We start from the raw sequence: 14,811 nt of genomic DNA on the forward strand, positions 1-14,811 counted from the left end.
TGCTGACCGCGACTCTATAATACACTCTAAAGTCTTTGCAGTGCCAGTATCTGAGCTAGTGGCTGCAAGTATAAGGTCAAGTGACGGTGCACCCTCATCGCTTTTGTGGGGTAGCGCTTTATCTTCCTTCTGCCTCTGCTGAGGCTGTCCAGGTAGCAGCTCTTCTGTGACTGAAAGCGTACAAGGTTGGGTGTGAGGGAAGGGGTTCTGGTGGGGAGGAAAGCAATAGTTCTGTGGTCACACCATGTTCAGCTTCCAATTGTTGCCACATCTCAGGATGAGGGTGAATTGAAGAGGGTCATAAGACTGTCACTTACCATCATACTGGACAGCCTCTGCTGTGCCAAGTGCTATGGGTGTGTTGCCTCCAGCCTCATGCTGCATAAGCACCATCTCCTCTGGGGGCTCAGGCAATGGTTTCATGGAGCACACACCAAGGCCCCCCCTCCCCCCACAACCCAGTTTTCTGCCTCTCCTTTGTGTTATGGGCAACCTTCTGCAAAAGAGAGGGCAAAGTATCAGTGGTTGCGTGGCACTGTACTTGGGTGATCTGCCTGCTATAGCTGAATAGCTAAAGGTGTGTGGAGGCAGGGAGAGGCGAGGGTGATCCTGGCAGCATTGGTAGATGTGTGGGTGAGGTGGAGTATGTGAATGTAAGGCATGAGTCCTGAATGCCAGGGGGAGTGATGGGGCTGTGGTGCATTGAACAGGGTGAGAGGTTATTGGTATGGTGGGCTTGAGATGTACTGTGAGGATGAAGTCACTCACCTGGAGCACCTGCGTGAGGTCATTGTATTTCTTCCTGCATTTTTGCTATGATTGTGGGGCCACTCTCCAGACTTTCACCTCCCATTCCCTCTTCAGGGTGACTCTGGAGGGTTTCTTTCCCACATGGCGAAACAATTGCCTCCCACATAAAGAACTCATTACATCCTGGAATCTGCCTCAGTCACTAGCGTATACAGTACGATGTCACTAAAGCAGGGAGCCCTCTTCCCTTGCCTGCTACCAGTGTTGAAAATTGATTTTCTGACAGGCATGACTGCAGGTGTGCAGCCTTCCTTTAATAGGCGTGAGCCTTTAAGAGCATCAGACTGCCTGGATCACATGCTCAGTGAATGACCCAGGACCTGCAGGTAGCTTGAAGGATAGAGAAGCAGTGCTGGAACTGCTTGTGTCAATGCAGAAATCATGTAACAAAGTGGTTCCCACCTCAAGCTGCATGAGCGCAGGCAGGTCGTGAATTGCGACCTCCATGCCCAAAATTCAGTTTAAATCAATGTCATACCCTATTACTCCTATACAGACCATAAGCTGATGTTATAAAAAGATCATGCAAACCAGTGTACTACCAGTGCATAATGTTAATCATGAATTCTCTCTGTTGTAGGACACGCAGGGACAACATGAAGGTAACATATTAGTTGATGGTATTAACAGGTAAGCTTACCACAAATTCAAATCACAGTAGAATTGATAAATGTGCCGCCACAATGAGTTGTGGATAATATGATCTCGTAGCAAGTGGGAAGTCCCAAGCTCGAATTCTGTTTTCTTCCGGGTTTATTGACCTCAGCTTGGGTAGCAGTTGTGCATTTCAATAACTTTCAGTGCCTCTGGGCGTCTTTGCTCCTGGCTCCTGACTCCTGATTGTGGAAAGATATACATCAGTCTGGCCACTTTGCACTTTCTCCAGTGGTTCTGCGTCATTGTAGTATGGAGACCAGAACTGTGCACAACTGCGGCTTGATCAGAGTCCTATATAAGTTAACATAACTTCGCTACTTCTGAATTCTATACCCTAGAAATAAACCCCACTGCTTTGTTACCATTTGTACAACAGCACTGTGGGTATACCAACACCACGTTGACTGCAGTGGTTCAAGGCGGCAGCTCACCACCACCTTCTCAAGGGCAATTAGGAATGGGCAATAAATGCTGGCCTTGCCCGCAATGCCCACATCACGTGTAAGAATTTTAAAAATCGCTTTGCTGACCAGCAATACTGCTTTTAATGATTTGTTCACCTGTAATCCTACATCCCTTTGCTTCTCTACCCCATTCTGTTTCTTGTTTTCTAAGGTGTAAGGGATAGTTCTATTTTTTCTTATCAAAAAGCCATCACCTAACATTTGATCTCTGTTAAAGTTTGCAATGCCATATGCCATTTAACTGCCCAGTCTGCAAGTTTAGTGCAAGCAATGATGAGAAATTGTCTTAAGTTTAATTTGCTTACCTGAGAGGACCCCACACACCATCAATCTAATTATTTTGTATGTGTTTGAGAATTTTTTTAAGTAGCCATAGAATCTTAGAAGACATTTCAGGAAATACTTTAAGCAAAATTAATAGAAGGCACAGTTGAACAAAGTCAATTCATGAAAAGGTCTTGGAATCTCTCTCTGGTTTGTGCTGAAATACCTGCTCTCAGGTGAGCTGGCTTAGGCCTCTGGGCCAGGAAGGATCCCACTCCGAATTGTTATCCAGTGATGTAAAGTACATGTGGGGATGTCAGGTGCTGACAGGATCAGGCTAGGCTGTTAAACCCCTCCACCTCTGGACAAAAAAGCTGTTGACACTCATCATCCTGGCTCACACCTTATGAATGATTAGTGGCATGAGGTGCTGGAGGCCTGCTGGTGCCCATTAAATTGTGTCTCAGCAACTGTCAATGCCTTCGAGAGAGAAAAGGAAGGGAGAAAGATTGGCATGTGTGAACCAGAAGAACTGCTGAACATTTCCATATTTCCACAGTTATGACAACATATACACACAGCACTACGCCATGTCTATCACTGACATTACAGAGTTGGAGGACAGAAACAACGAAGAGGTAAAAAAAAATTAAGTGATATCTGTTGAAAATGTTATTGCATAGAATATCTTAGAGGCATAAATTGAATATTTCTTATGTGAGCTGGTCAAAACTCAGCTGCTTATCGATTAGCGGATGGGTATCATCAGGATACTTGCACCCACACTACTGCAGAATCCACATGCACTTGCAATCTTATTTTTGGCAAGGGTTATATTCTCTCAACACAAATAATAATGAATGGAATTGCCTACTGCTCCTACAAGACTACTGTGACTCATCAGTCATATTACCAGACCTGTTCCAAATCCCAGAATTGTCCCAATGTCTGCTCCAACTCTCTAGGTGTAATTGAAAGTAATTTTAACTTTGGACAATACTGGATTAGATGCCTGTCAATGCATCTCTCCTCATTTTTGTTTCCATTGAAGTCAGTAGAGAGAGATTTATAATGGGAGGCTGCTCCAATATTGCCCATTTTACACTATTATGCAAAGTCACAATGACCCCTCCATTGTGTCTCTGCTGTGCACAGATACTCTGAACTGTGAACTGATTCCATCCCATCCCCAACAGTATCCCGCTCCCTCCCACCTTTGCGCTTCTCTTCGCTGCTATCTGCTTCGCGAATGCCTCCCCTCAGCCACTTGCTCCCGGACTCGCCGCTGCCTCCCCTTGGAAAATTGCTCCCAGCCTTGCCGCATCCCCCCTCGGCTGCTCGTTCCTGCCTCACCACGTCCCCCCCGCCCGGCTGCTTGCTCTGAGCCGCCGAGGGACGCAGGCGGCCAAGGGGGGGAAGCGGTGAGATGGGGAATGAGCGGCCAAGGGGAAGCGGCGAGTGGCCGGGGGGGGAACCGGAGAGGCCGGGAGCGAGCAGCCAAAGCGGGGTACTGTTGGGGGGGTGGGGAAATGGAGGCGGCAGTTGTAGCCATTGAGAGGTGAGGCAATGCTCAGACGTCATTACGTCTGGCGTCAGTGGATGGTGATGTCAGTGCGTGCATGTGCAGATTCAAGCTGGCAACTGTTCGGATGCATTGATGATGTCGGTGATTGCTCTGCGCATGTTCTGCGTTGTCAGGAAACACTCCGTTAAAAGAATGCCAGCCAAACTAGCATACCAGCAAATATTAATGCACAATGTTGATTACGAACTCCATCTCTTACAGGACATGCAGGCACTCGAAGAAGCTAATCTGATGGTCCAATTCATTGATGGGTGAGCTTACCAAAAACTCAAATTACAATAAGAACCACAAGCATTTGCCTCAATGACAATATAGGCTATATGGACGATAGGATGCCAGGATCAACTCCTTGTCTCTTCTGACTTAGCTGATTTTCGCTGGGTTAACAGTTGGGAGGAGTGGTTATAATAATGGCTGTGATTATTTACACCACAACTGGGTTGGACTCGATTTTGATTGGTTCTTTTGGAGGATAAGACAAACCAACATAATAATAAAAGCAAAATACTGCAGATGCTAGAAATCTGAAATAAAAACAAGAAATGCTGGAAACACTCAGCAGGTCTGACAGCATCTGTGGAGAGAGAAGCAGAGTTAACGTTTCAGGTCAGTGACCCTTCATCAGAACTGACAAATATTAGAAATGTAAAAGGTTTTAAGCAAGTAAAGCAGGGGGTGGGGCAAGAGATAACAAAGGAGAAGGTGTTGATAGGACAAGGTCACAAAGAATAACTGACCAGAAGGTCATGGAACAATGGCAAACGGTATGTTAATGGTGTGCTGAAAGACAAAGCGTTAGTACAGATAGGGTGTGAATTGACTAAAGCAAAAGCAGTCCAAGCACAAACATTAAAAAAACCCAAAACAGTAGGTAGGCACAGTAGAAACAAATTAAAAAACGTTAACTCTGCTTCTCTCTCCACAGATGCTGCCAGACCCGCTGAGTGTTTCCAGCATTTCTTGTTTTTATTTAAGACAAACCAATCCCTGTGACCGCGGGTGCTCCGGTTTCCTCCCACAGCCAAAGACTTGCAGGTTGACAGGTGAATTGTTCATTATAAATTGCCCCTAGTATAGGTAGGTGGTAGGGTATTGAGGGAAGGTGGGGATGTGAGAGGGTAATGGGATTAATGTAGGATTAGTATAAATGGGTGGTTGATGGTCAGCACAGACTTGGTGGGCCGAAGGGCCTGTTTCAGTGCTGTATCTCAAAATAAATTTTTAAAAAAAATAGTTTGTCAGGAATATGTAATTTCATCCTGTCTGCTGGAGAGTAATTCATTGTCCTCTGAAATTTATAATTTGATCCAGTCATTGTCGGACAGCCTCCAAAGCTCACACTGCTAACACAACTGCTTTCAGCTAACACACAGCGCTCACACTCCCGAGTTCAGAGAACACAGAGCACTCACTCTCAAATTAGAGAACACACAGCACTCACACTCCCGAATTCAGAGAACACACAGCGCTCACACTCCCGAATTAGAGAACACACAGCGCTCACACTCCCGAATTCAGAGAACACACAGCGCTCACACTCCCGAATTAGAGAACACACAGCGCTCACACTCCCGAATTCAGAGAACACACAGCGCTCACACTCCCGAATTAGAGAACACACAGCGCTAACACTCCCGAGTTCAGAGAACACACAGCGCTCACACTCCCGAATTAGAGAACACACAGCGCTCACACTCCCGAATTAGAGAACACACAGCGCTCGCATTTCTGAGTTCAAAGAAAACACAGCGCTCACACTCCCGAGGTTAGATCACATGCAGCGCTCACACTCACGTGGTCAGAGCATACACAGCGCTCACACTCACGTGTTCAGAGAACAAACAGCACTCACACTCACGAGTTCAGAGAACACACAGCGCTCACACTCCCGAATTAGAGAACACACAGCGCTCACACTCCCGAATTAGAGAACACACAGCGCTCACACTCCCGAATTAGAGAACACACAGCGCTCACACTCCCGAATTCAGAGAACACACAGCGCTCACACTCCCGAATTCAGAGAACACACAGCGCTCACACTCCCGATTTCAGAGAACAAACAGCGCTCACACTCCCGAGTTCAGAGAACACACAGCGCTCACACTCCCGAGTTCAGAGAACACACAGCGCTCACACTCCCAAGTTCAGAGAACAAACAGCCCTCACACTCCCGAGTTCAAAGAACACACAGCACTCACACTCCAGAGTTCAGAGAACACAGAGCACTCACTCTCAAATTAGAGAACACACAGCGCTCACACTCCCGAATTCAGAGAACACACAGCGCTCACGCTCCCGAATTAGAGAACACACAGCACTCACACTCCCGAATTCAGAGAACACACAGCGCTCACACTCCCGAATTAGAGAACACACAGCGCTCACACTCCCGAATTCAGAGAACACACAGCGCTCACACTCCCAAATTAGAGAACACACAGCGCTCACACTCCCGAATTCAGAGAACACACAGCGCTCACACTCCCGAATTAGAGAACACACAGCGCTAACACTCCCGAGTTCAGAGAACACACAGCGCTCACACTCCCGAATTAGAGAACACACAGCGCTCACACTCCCGAATTAGAGAACACACAGCGCTCGCATTTCTGAGTTCAAAGAAAACACAGCGCTCACACTCCCGAGGTTAGATCACATGCAGCGCTCACACTCACGTGGTCAGAGCATACACAGCGCTCACACTCACGTGTTCAGAGAACAAACAGCACTCACACTCACGAGTTCAGAGAACACACAGCGCTCACACTCCCGAATTAGAGAACACACAGCGCTCACACTCCCGAATTAGAGAACACACAGCGCTCACACTCCCGAATTCAGAGAACACACAGCGCTCACACTCCCGAATTCAGAGAACACACAGCGCTCACACTCCCGAATTCAGAGAACACACAGCGCTCACACTCCCGAATTAGAGAACACACAGCGCTCACACTCCCGAATTCAGAGAACACACAGCGCTCACACTCCCGAATTAGAGAACACACAGCGCTCACACTCCCGAATTCAGAGAACACACAGCGCTCACACTCCCGAATTAGAGAACAAATAGCGCTCACACTCCCGATTTCAGAGAACAAACAGCGCTCACACTCCCGAGTTCAGAGAACACACAGCGCTCACACTCCCGAGTTCAGAGAACACACAGCGCTCACACTCCCGAGTTCAGAGAACACACAGCGCTCACACTCCCGAGTTCAGAGAACAAACAGCGCTCACACTCCAGAGTTCAGAGAACACACAGCACTCACACTCCCGAGTTCAGAGAACAAACAGCGCTCACACTCACTTGTTCAGAGCAGACACAGCACTCACACTGCCGAGATTAGAGAACACACAGCGTTCACACTCCCGAGTTCAGAGAACGCACAGCGCTCACACTCCCGAGTTCAAGGAATACACAGCGCTCACACTCCCGAGTTCAGAGAACTCACTGCGCTCACACTCACTTGCTCAGAGCAGACACAGCACTCACACTCCCGAGTTCAGAGAACGCACAGCGCTCACACTCCCGAGTTCAAGGAATACACAGCGCTCACACTCCCGAGTTCAGAGAACTCACTGCGCTCACACTCACTTGCTCAGAGCAGACACAGCACTCACACTCCCGAGTTCAGAGAACGCACAGCGCTCACACTCCCGAGTTCAAGGAATACACAGCGCTCACACTCCTGAGTTCAAAGAACACACCACGCTCATACTACGGAATTTTGCTCGAAAGGCATAAGGGATGGAGGGATTTCAATGTGAGGAAGAATACTTTAAAATTGTGTTGCTAGACCAGGAGCCAATGTAGGTCAATTAGCGCAGGGGAGATGAGTGAATGGAACTTGCTGCGAGTTAGGATATGTGCAGCAGAGATTTAGATGAACTCAAGTTCATTGAGGGTGAAGGATGGGAAGTTGACCAGGGGAACATTGGAATAGTCAGGTCTTGCAAATAACACATAAATACAAAGTAATGCATGTTGTTAGCATCATAGAATACACTCAGTTTCTCTAGTCTCTCCACCTAACTAAAGTCTTTCATCCTTGAAACCATTCTAGTAGATTTCCTCTACATCCTCTTTAAGGCCTTGCCATCCTTCCTAACATGACCTCCAGCCCCCCGCCAACCACCGAGTTCCAGACCTTCTGCCCCTGCTGCCTGAGTTTCAGATGGGTGCGCATGATACGCCGTATAATCACTCCGTATAATAACCTACTGTGGCCCTGAGCTAGGGAGAAAAAAAAATCAACCCATGCTCCTGATTGCTATAAAACCACCCCATTAGGAAGTGTAGCATGAACATTTAGGTAGACATAATCAGCATCAGTTGTGATGCTTAACTACCCATACCCATTACTTAGATTTACACTGAAAGAATTGTCATTTGGTGAGGTGCCAAAGTCAAGTAGCACCCATGGAACTGTACCCCAGTGCATTCAGAACAGGAGGGGAAACCCCTGCATGAGTCAGTGCCTCAGGAGAGATGGGGAGAACCCCAGCATGAGTCAGTGCTTCAGGAGAGATGGGGAGAGCCCCAGTATGAGTCAGTGTCTCAGGAGAGATGGGGAGAACCCCAGCATGAGTCAGTGCCTCAGGAGAGATGAGGAGAACCCCAGTATGAGTCAGTGCCTCAGGAGAGATGAGGAGAACCCCAGCATGAGTCAGTGCCTCAGGAGAGATGAGGAGAACCCCAGCATGAGTCAGTGCCTCAGGAGAGATGGGGAGAGCCCCAGCATGAGTCAGTGCCTCAGGAGAGATGGGGAGAACCCCAGTATGAGTCAGTGCCTCAGGAAAGATGGGGAGAACCCCAGCATGAGTCAGTGCCTCAGGAGAGATGAGGAGCACCCCAGTATGAGTCAGTGCCTCAGGAGAGATGAGGAGAACCCCAGTATGAGTCAGTGCCTCAGGAGAGATGAGGAGAACCCCAGTATGAGTCAATGCCTCAGGAGAGATGGGAAGAACCCCAGCATGAGTCAGTGCCTCAGGAGAGATGGGGAGAACTCCAGTATGAGTCAATGCCTCAGGAGAGATGGGGAGAACCCCAGTATGAGTCAGTGCCTCAGGAGAGATGGGGAGAACTCCAGTATGAGTCAGTGCCTCAGGAGAGATGAGGAGAACCCCAGTATGAATCAGTGCCTCAGGAGAGATGAGGAGAACCCCAGTATGAGTCAATGCCTCAGGAGAGATGGGAAGAACCCCAGCATGAGTCAGTGCCTCGGGAGAGATGGGGAGAACCCCAGTATGAGTCAGTGCCTCAGGAGAGATGGGGAGAACTCCAGTATGAGTCAGTGCCTCGGAAGAGATGGGGAGAACCCCAGTATGAGTCAGTGTCTCAGGAGAGATGGGGAGAACTCCAGTATGAGTCAGTGCCTCAGGAGAGATGGGGAGAACTCCAGTATGAGTCAGTGTCTCAGGAGAGATGGGGAGAACTCCAGTATGAGTCAGTGCCTCAGGAGAGATGGGGAGAACTCCAGTATGAGTCAGTGCCTCGGGAGAGATGGGGAGAACCCCAGTATGAGTCAGTGTCTCAGGAGAGATGGGGAGAACTCCAGTATGAGTCAGTGCCTCGGGAGAGATGGGGAGAACCCCAGTATGAGTCAGTGTCTCAGGAGAGATGGGGGGAACCCCAGTATGAGTCAGTGCCTCAGGAGAGATGGGGAGAACTCCAGTATGAGTCAGTGCCTCAGGAGAGATGGGGAGAACCCCAGTATGAGTCAGTGTCTCAGGAGAGATGGGGAGAACTCCAGTATGAGTCAGTGCCTCGGGAGAGATGGGGAGAACCCCAGTATGAGTCAGTGTCTCAGGAGAGATGGGGAGAACCCCAGTATGAGTCAGTGTCTCAGGAGAGATGGGGAGAACTCCAGTATGAGTGCCTCAGAAGAGATGGGGAGAACCCCAGTATGAGTCAGTGTCTCAGGAGAGATGGGGAGAACTCCAGTATGAGTCAGTGCCTCGGGAGAGATGGGGAGAACCCCAGTATGAGTCAGTGTCTCAGGAGAGATGAGGAGAACCCCAGTATGAGTCAGTGCCTCGGGAGAGATGGGGAGAACCCCAGCATCATATTTTTGAAATTACTTTGTGCTTGGGAAGTGGGCAACACCGATAAGGAAGGTTTATTGTCCATCGCTAGTTGCCCTGAGAGTATTTCAGATCAATGGTGGAGTAGCAGATACTGAAGGGGACTGTCAGAGAATACAGCAGAATATAGATAGACTGGAGAGTTGGGCAGAGAAATGGCAGATGGAGTTCAATCAGGGCATATGCGAGGTGATGCATTTTGGAAGATCCAATTCAAGAGTGAACTATACAGTAAATGGAAAGGTCCTGGGGAAAATTGATGTACAGAGAGATTTGGGTGTTCAGGTCCATTGTTCCCTGAAGGTGGCAATGCAGGTCAATAGAGTGGTCAAGAAGGCATACGGCATGCTTTCCTTCATCGGACGGGGTATTGAGTACAAGAGTTGGCAGGTCATGTTACAGTTGTATAGGACTTTGGTTCGGCCACATTTGGAATACTGCGTGCAGTTCTGGTCGCCACATTACCAAAAGGATGTGGATGCTTTGGAGAGGGTGCAGAGGAGGTTCACCAGGATGTTGCCTGGTATGGAGGGCGCTAGCTATGAAGAGAGGTTGAGTAGATTAGGATTATTTTCATTAGAAAGACGGAGGTTGAGGGGGGACCTGATTGAGGTGTACAAAATCATGAGAGGTATAGACAGGGTGGATAGCAAGAAGCTTTTTCCCAGAGTGGGGGTTTCAATTACAAGGGGACACGAGTTCAAAGTGAAAGGGGAAAAGTTTAGGGGGGATATGCGTGGAATGTTCTTTACGCAGAGGGTGGTGGGTGCATGGAACGCATTGCCAGCGGAGGTGGTAGACGCGGGCACGATAGCGTCTTTTAAGATGTATCTAGACAGATACATGAATGGGCAGGAAGTAAAGAGATACAGACCCTTTGAAAATAGGCGACAGGTTTAGATAGAGGATTTGGATCAGCGTAGGCTTGGAGGGCCGAAGGGCCTGTTCCTGTGCTGTAATTTTCTTTGTTCTTTGTTCTAATCACAGAGTGCAGGATTAGGATTACATGTCAGCCAGACCAATAGAGGGGACAGTTTCCCTTCCTCCTTGGTCATTTCCTGGTGCCAGCCCAGATTTACCAGATTTCTGAAATTATTTTCATAACAGTGAGATTTGAACTCTCAAACCACTGGGCGATCTATGACTTAAATGAACGATGAATGTCTTTCATATTTCCACAGTTATCCCTTGACATACTCAAACGAGTGCAACATCAGTACCTCTGACATGACCCAAACACCAGACACAGAGACTGAAAACGAACAACAGGTAAAAAATATCATTTTAAACTGTTTGCTTGTCAATGTGCCTGCAATCTTTTATGGAGCTGTGAAATGAGGAGAATATTTGCATAAGTAAATTGATTGAAACAGCCACTGCTATGATGCAGCTCATGAACTGGCAGGTCAATCTGATGGGTTTTTTAATAGGTTGAGCAAACTTAAATATTTTCCAAGAACAATTACCAAGTGGCACAATAGCACCTTCAAGGACTGAAACTATCAATAGTTGCAGGTTATAAATGAAACTGGCTTGTTTATGATAACACTAAAATGCCTTATCCTCGGACTATAGAACCAGCATCACTGACATTTATACATAACAGTGAAGTTAATAAATGTCTCTGTGATTATCTATTTTGTGCACTGTAATTGATTCGTGGAAATCACATGACAGCACATCTCACCTATCGTTGGCCTATGATTTTTGATCAGCTGTTAACCAATGAAGAGGAAGATTTAACACTGGCTTGATGAATGTGAATGAAAGTTTTAGTAAAGGGCAGGATTCACAACGCAGCACCTTGATTTCATCCTCCATTAGTTCTGGCTTCTTGCACAGCTCCGATTTCCATCACTCCGTTCTTGGCAGCCATGCCTTCATCTACCTAGACCCTAAGCTCTGGAATTCCCTCCCTAAACCTCTCCACCTCTCTACTTTCCGCTCCTTTAAGTCACTCATGAAAATCTCTTTGGCCAGAATTTTGGTCATCTCTCCTAATAGTTGGCTTGTGTGGCTCAGTGTCAAAATGTGTCTGATAAAACTCCCATAAAGTGTGGTGGATTATAATCCTAGCCCCTTTTTGGGACTATCCCGTATCAGGCATACTCCCCAGGTGATCACTTTCATTTAAGGTTGAGAAAGGTAGATCCTAAAGGCACATGAATGGGTCTGATGGACTGATCGATCTCACTCAAGGGAAAGGAAGCAGCTGAAAATATTACCGTCCTCCAGATAGCCTTTTTAAAAAGCCAAATTATAATAACCTGAATATTATAAGGGTCCGGGTATCTCTCCTCAGTAATGTGCCTCCCCACCAAAGAGTGTAGAGAGACGGGTTCACGAGTTAATGATACAGAAGGCCATGTGAGACAAAATGATTTATAAGTTATATAACAGCGCAATTCGCAGTTGGTGAGGCAGTCAATCGCAACATTAATAGTCCTAGGAAAAGAATGTATAATCTTGTTTCTAATAGAGAATCCAATTTTAAAATCTAAATATTGTTACAGTAAAATATTTAAGGTATCCATCAATTTTTAAAATAACATTTACCTGAAATTCCAGAGTAGAAGGCAACAGAGTTCAGCGAGATACCTCTGTCCCAGTTAAGGGGAGAACTCATGTCTCCTCACGTCAATAGCTGTACCTTTACCGTGAGACACGTTGGAGCAAGTCCAACAAATCTAAAAATCCACTGTGTGTTTCCAATATTTATATAGTTTCTAAGTTGCATAACTAATTTTGTTATGTATGGGGGTGTTGCCTCTTTTGCAAGTAGATTCGTCCCCCTTTATTTCCCAAATAGGGCTGTATAACTGTTAATTTCTAGTTAAGATCCACCTTCTTTAATTTCTAAGCAGGGCCAAGCCAGCAGTAAGCTGCGAGTTCTCATGGTGGTCAATATCCATTAGTCATCGAACTGAGTTTCCAGATTATAATTCTATTTTTCAGCTTTGGTCAGTTTTGTCAAAAATGCAGTTGACTGTAGTTAAAGACTGTCCACATAAAACCATCTTATCAACTATTACACTGTGGTAGCTTACGTGACCATCTGTAAAACTATGTTATCAAAGTTTCATCATGTGATGAGATTCATGACTTTAGGAGTGAATCCCTCATCAGAAGCTGCCTGTATGCTCTAAGATGAGGAAAGCCCTTCAACACAGGCATGAACTTTTTTTTAAACCTTTTTAGAAGATGAACCCTGCTTTTAATTTATTAATCCCCAATTCATAGGAAAATAACTCCTTTAACCTTATAACCCCTCATTATGCTGGATTCCTTCAAAGAATCAGCTTCGGATGTTTTACTCTGTCTATAAGTGGAAGTTGTTGTTCTAGTTATCTAGGTGAAGCTGTGGGCTGACAAGTCTCTGGGTCCTGATGGACTTCATCCTAGGGTCTTAAAAGAAGTGGCTGTGAGATGGTCAATGCATTGGTTTTGATTTCCCAAAATTCCCTAAATTCGGGGAAGGTTCCATTAGATTGGAAAATAGCGAATAGAACTCCTTTATTCAAAAAGGGAGACAGAAAGCAGGAAACTACAGACCAGTTAGCTTAACATCTGTCTTAGGGAAAATGTTAGAAGCTATTATTAAAGATGTTGTAGCAGGGCACTTAGAAAAATTGAAGGTAATCAGGCAGAGTCAACATGGTTTTGTAAAACGGAAATCATGTTTAACCAATTTATTGGAGTTCTTTGAAGAAGTAACATGTGTTGTGGATAAAAGGGAACTGGTGGATGTACTGTACTTAGAGCTCCAGAAGGCATTTGATAAGGTGCCACATCAAAACTTATTGCGGAAAATAAAAGATCATTGTGTAGGGAGCAACATATTGGCATGGATAAAAGATTGGCTAGCTAACAGGAAACAGAGAGTAGGCATAAATAGATCATTTTCTAGTTGGCAAGAATGATGTGCCACAGGGATCCATGCCTTGCATGAAGGGACCAAAGGTATGTTTGCTAAATTTGCTGATGACACAAAGATAGGTAGGAAAGTAAGTTGTGAAGAGGACATAAGGAGGCTACAAAGGGATATAGATAGGTTAAGTGAGTAGGCAAAAATCTGTCAAATGGAGTATAATGTGGGAAAATGTGAAATTGTCCATTTTGGCAGGAAGAATAAAAAGTATATTATCTAAATGGTAAGAGATTGCAGAGCTCTGAGATGCAGAAGGATCTGGGTGTCCTAGTGCATAAATTGCAAAAGGTTAGTCTGTAGGTCCAGCAAGTAATTAGGAAAGCTAAAAGAATGTTATCATTTATTGTGAGGAGAAATGAATACAAAAGTAGGGAGGTTATGCTTCAGTTATACAGGGCATTGGTGAAATCACATCTGGAGTACTGTGTACAGTATTGGTCTCCTTATTTAAGGAAGGATGTAAATGCGTTGGAAGCAGTTCAGAGAAGGTTTACTAGACTAATACTTGGAATGGCGGGTTATCTTCTGAGGAAAGGTTGGACAGGCTAGGCTTGTATCCGCTGAAGTTTAGAAGAGTAAGAGGCAACTTGATTGAAATATATAAGATTTTGAGGGGTCTTGACAGGATGGATGTGGAAAGGATGTTTCCTCTTTTGGGAGAATCTATAACTAGGGGTCACTGTTTAAAAATAAGGGGTCACCCATTTAAGACAGAGATGAGAATTTTTTTCTCTCTGAGGGTCGTGAGTCTTTGGAACTCTCTTCCTCAAAAGGCAGTGGAAGCAGAGTCTGATTATTTTTAAGGCAGAGGTAGATAGATTCTTGATAAGCAAGAGGGTGGAAGGTTATTGAGGGTAGGTGGAAATGTGGAGTAATCAGTTCAGCCATGAACTTGTTGAATGGCGGAGCAGGCTCGAGGGGCCGAGTGGCCTACTCCTGCTCCTAATTCATATGTTCTTAAAATGTCATCTCTGGAATCACCACCTCCCTAGTCCTGATTCCTGCATCATATC

The 14,811-nt window shown here is 46.0% G+C and overlaps 1 protein-coding gene across 3 annotated transcripts in view; it reads left to right on the forward strand.

The window, feature by feature from the left end:
• LOC137353229 (regulator of microtubule dynamics protein 3-like) overlaps positions 1-14,811 on the forward strand; it is an 80,438-nt gene that overhangs the window by 59,003 nt on the left and 6,624 nt on the right. For all 3 annotated transcript variants that reach the window (XR_010969820.1, XR_010969819.1, XM_068019306.1), the window contains exons 9-12: positions 1,391-1,440; positions 2,755-2,833; positions 3,982-4,031; positions 11,052-11,139. Coding sequence is in view for 1 of the 3 variants with exons in the window: in XM_068019306.1 (XP_067875407.1) it covers positions 1,391-1,440; positions 2,755-2,833; positions 3,982-4,031; positions 11,052-11,139 (267 nt within the window). In the remaining 2 variants the exon portion in view is untranslated. The remainder of the gene's footprint in view (positions 1-1,390; positions 1,441-2,754; positions 2,834-3,981; positions 4,032-11,051; positions 11,140-14,811) is intronic.

Source organism: Heterodontus francisci, chromosome 40 (assembly GCF_036365525.1).
Source record: "Heterodontus francisci isolate sHetFra1 chromosome 40, sHetFra1.hap1, whole genome shotgun sequence".
Taxonomy (NCBI): Eukaryota; Metazoa; Chordata; class Chondrichthyes; order Heterodontiformes; family Heterodontidae; genus Heterodontus; species Heterodontus francisci.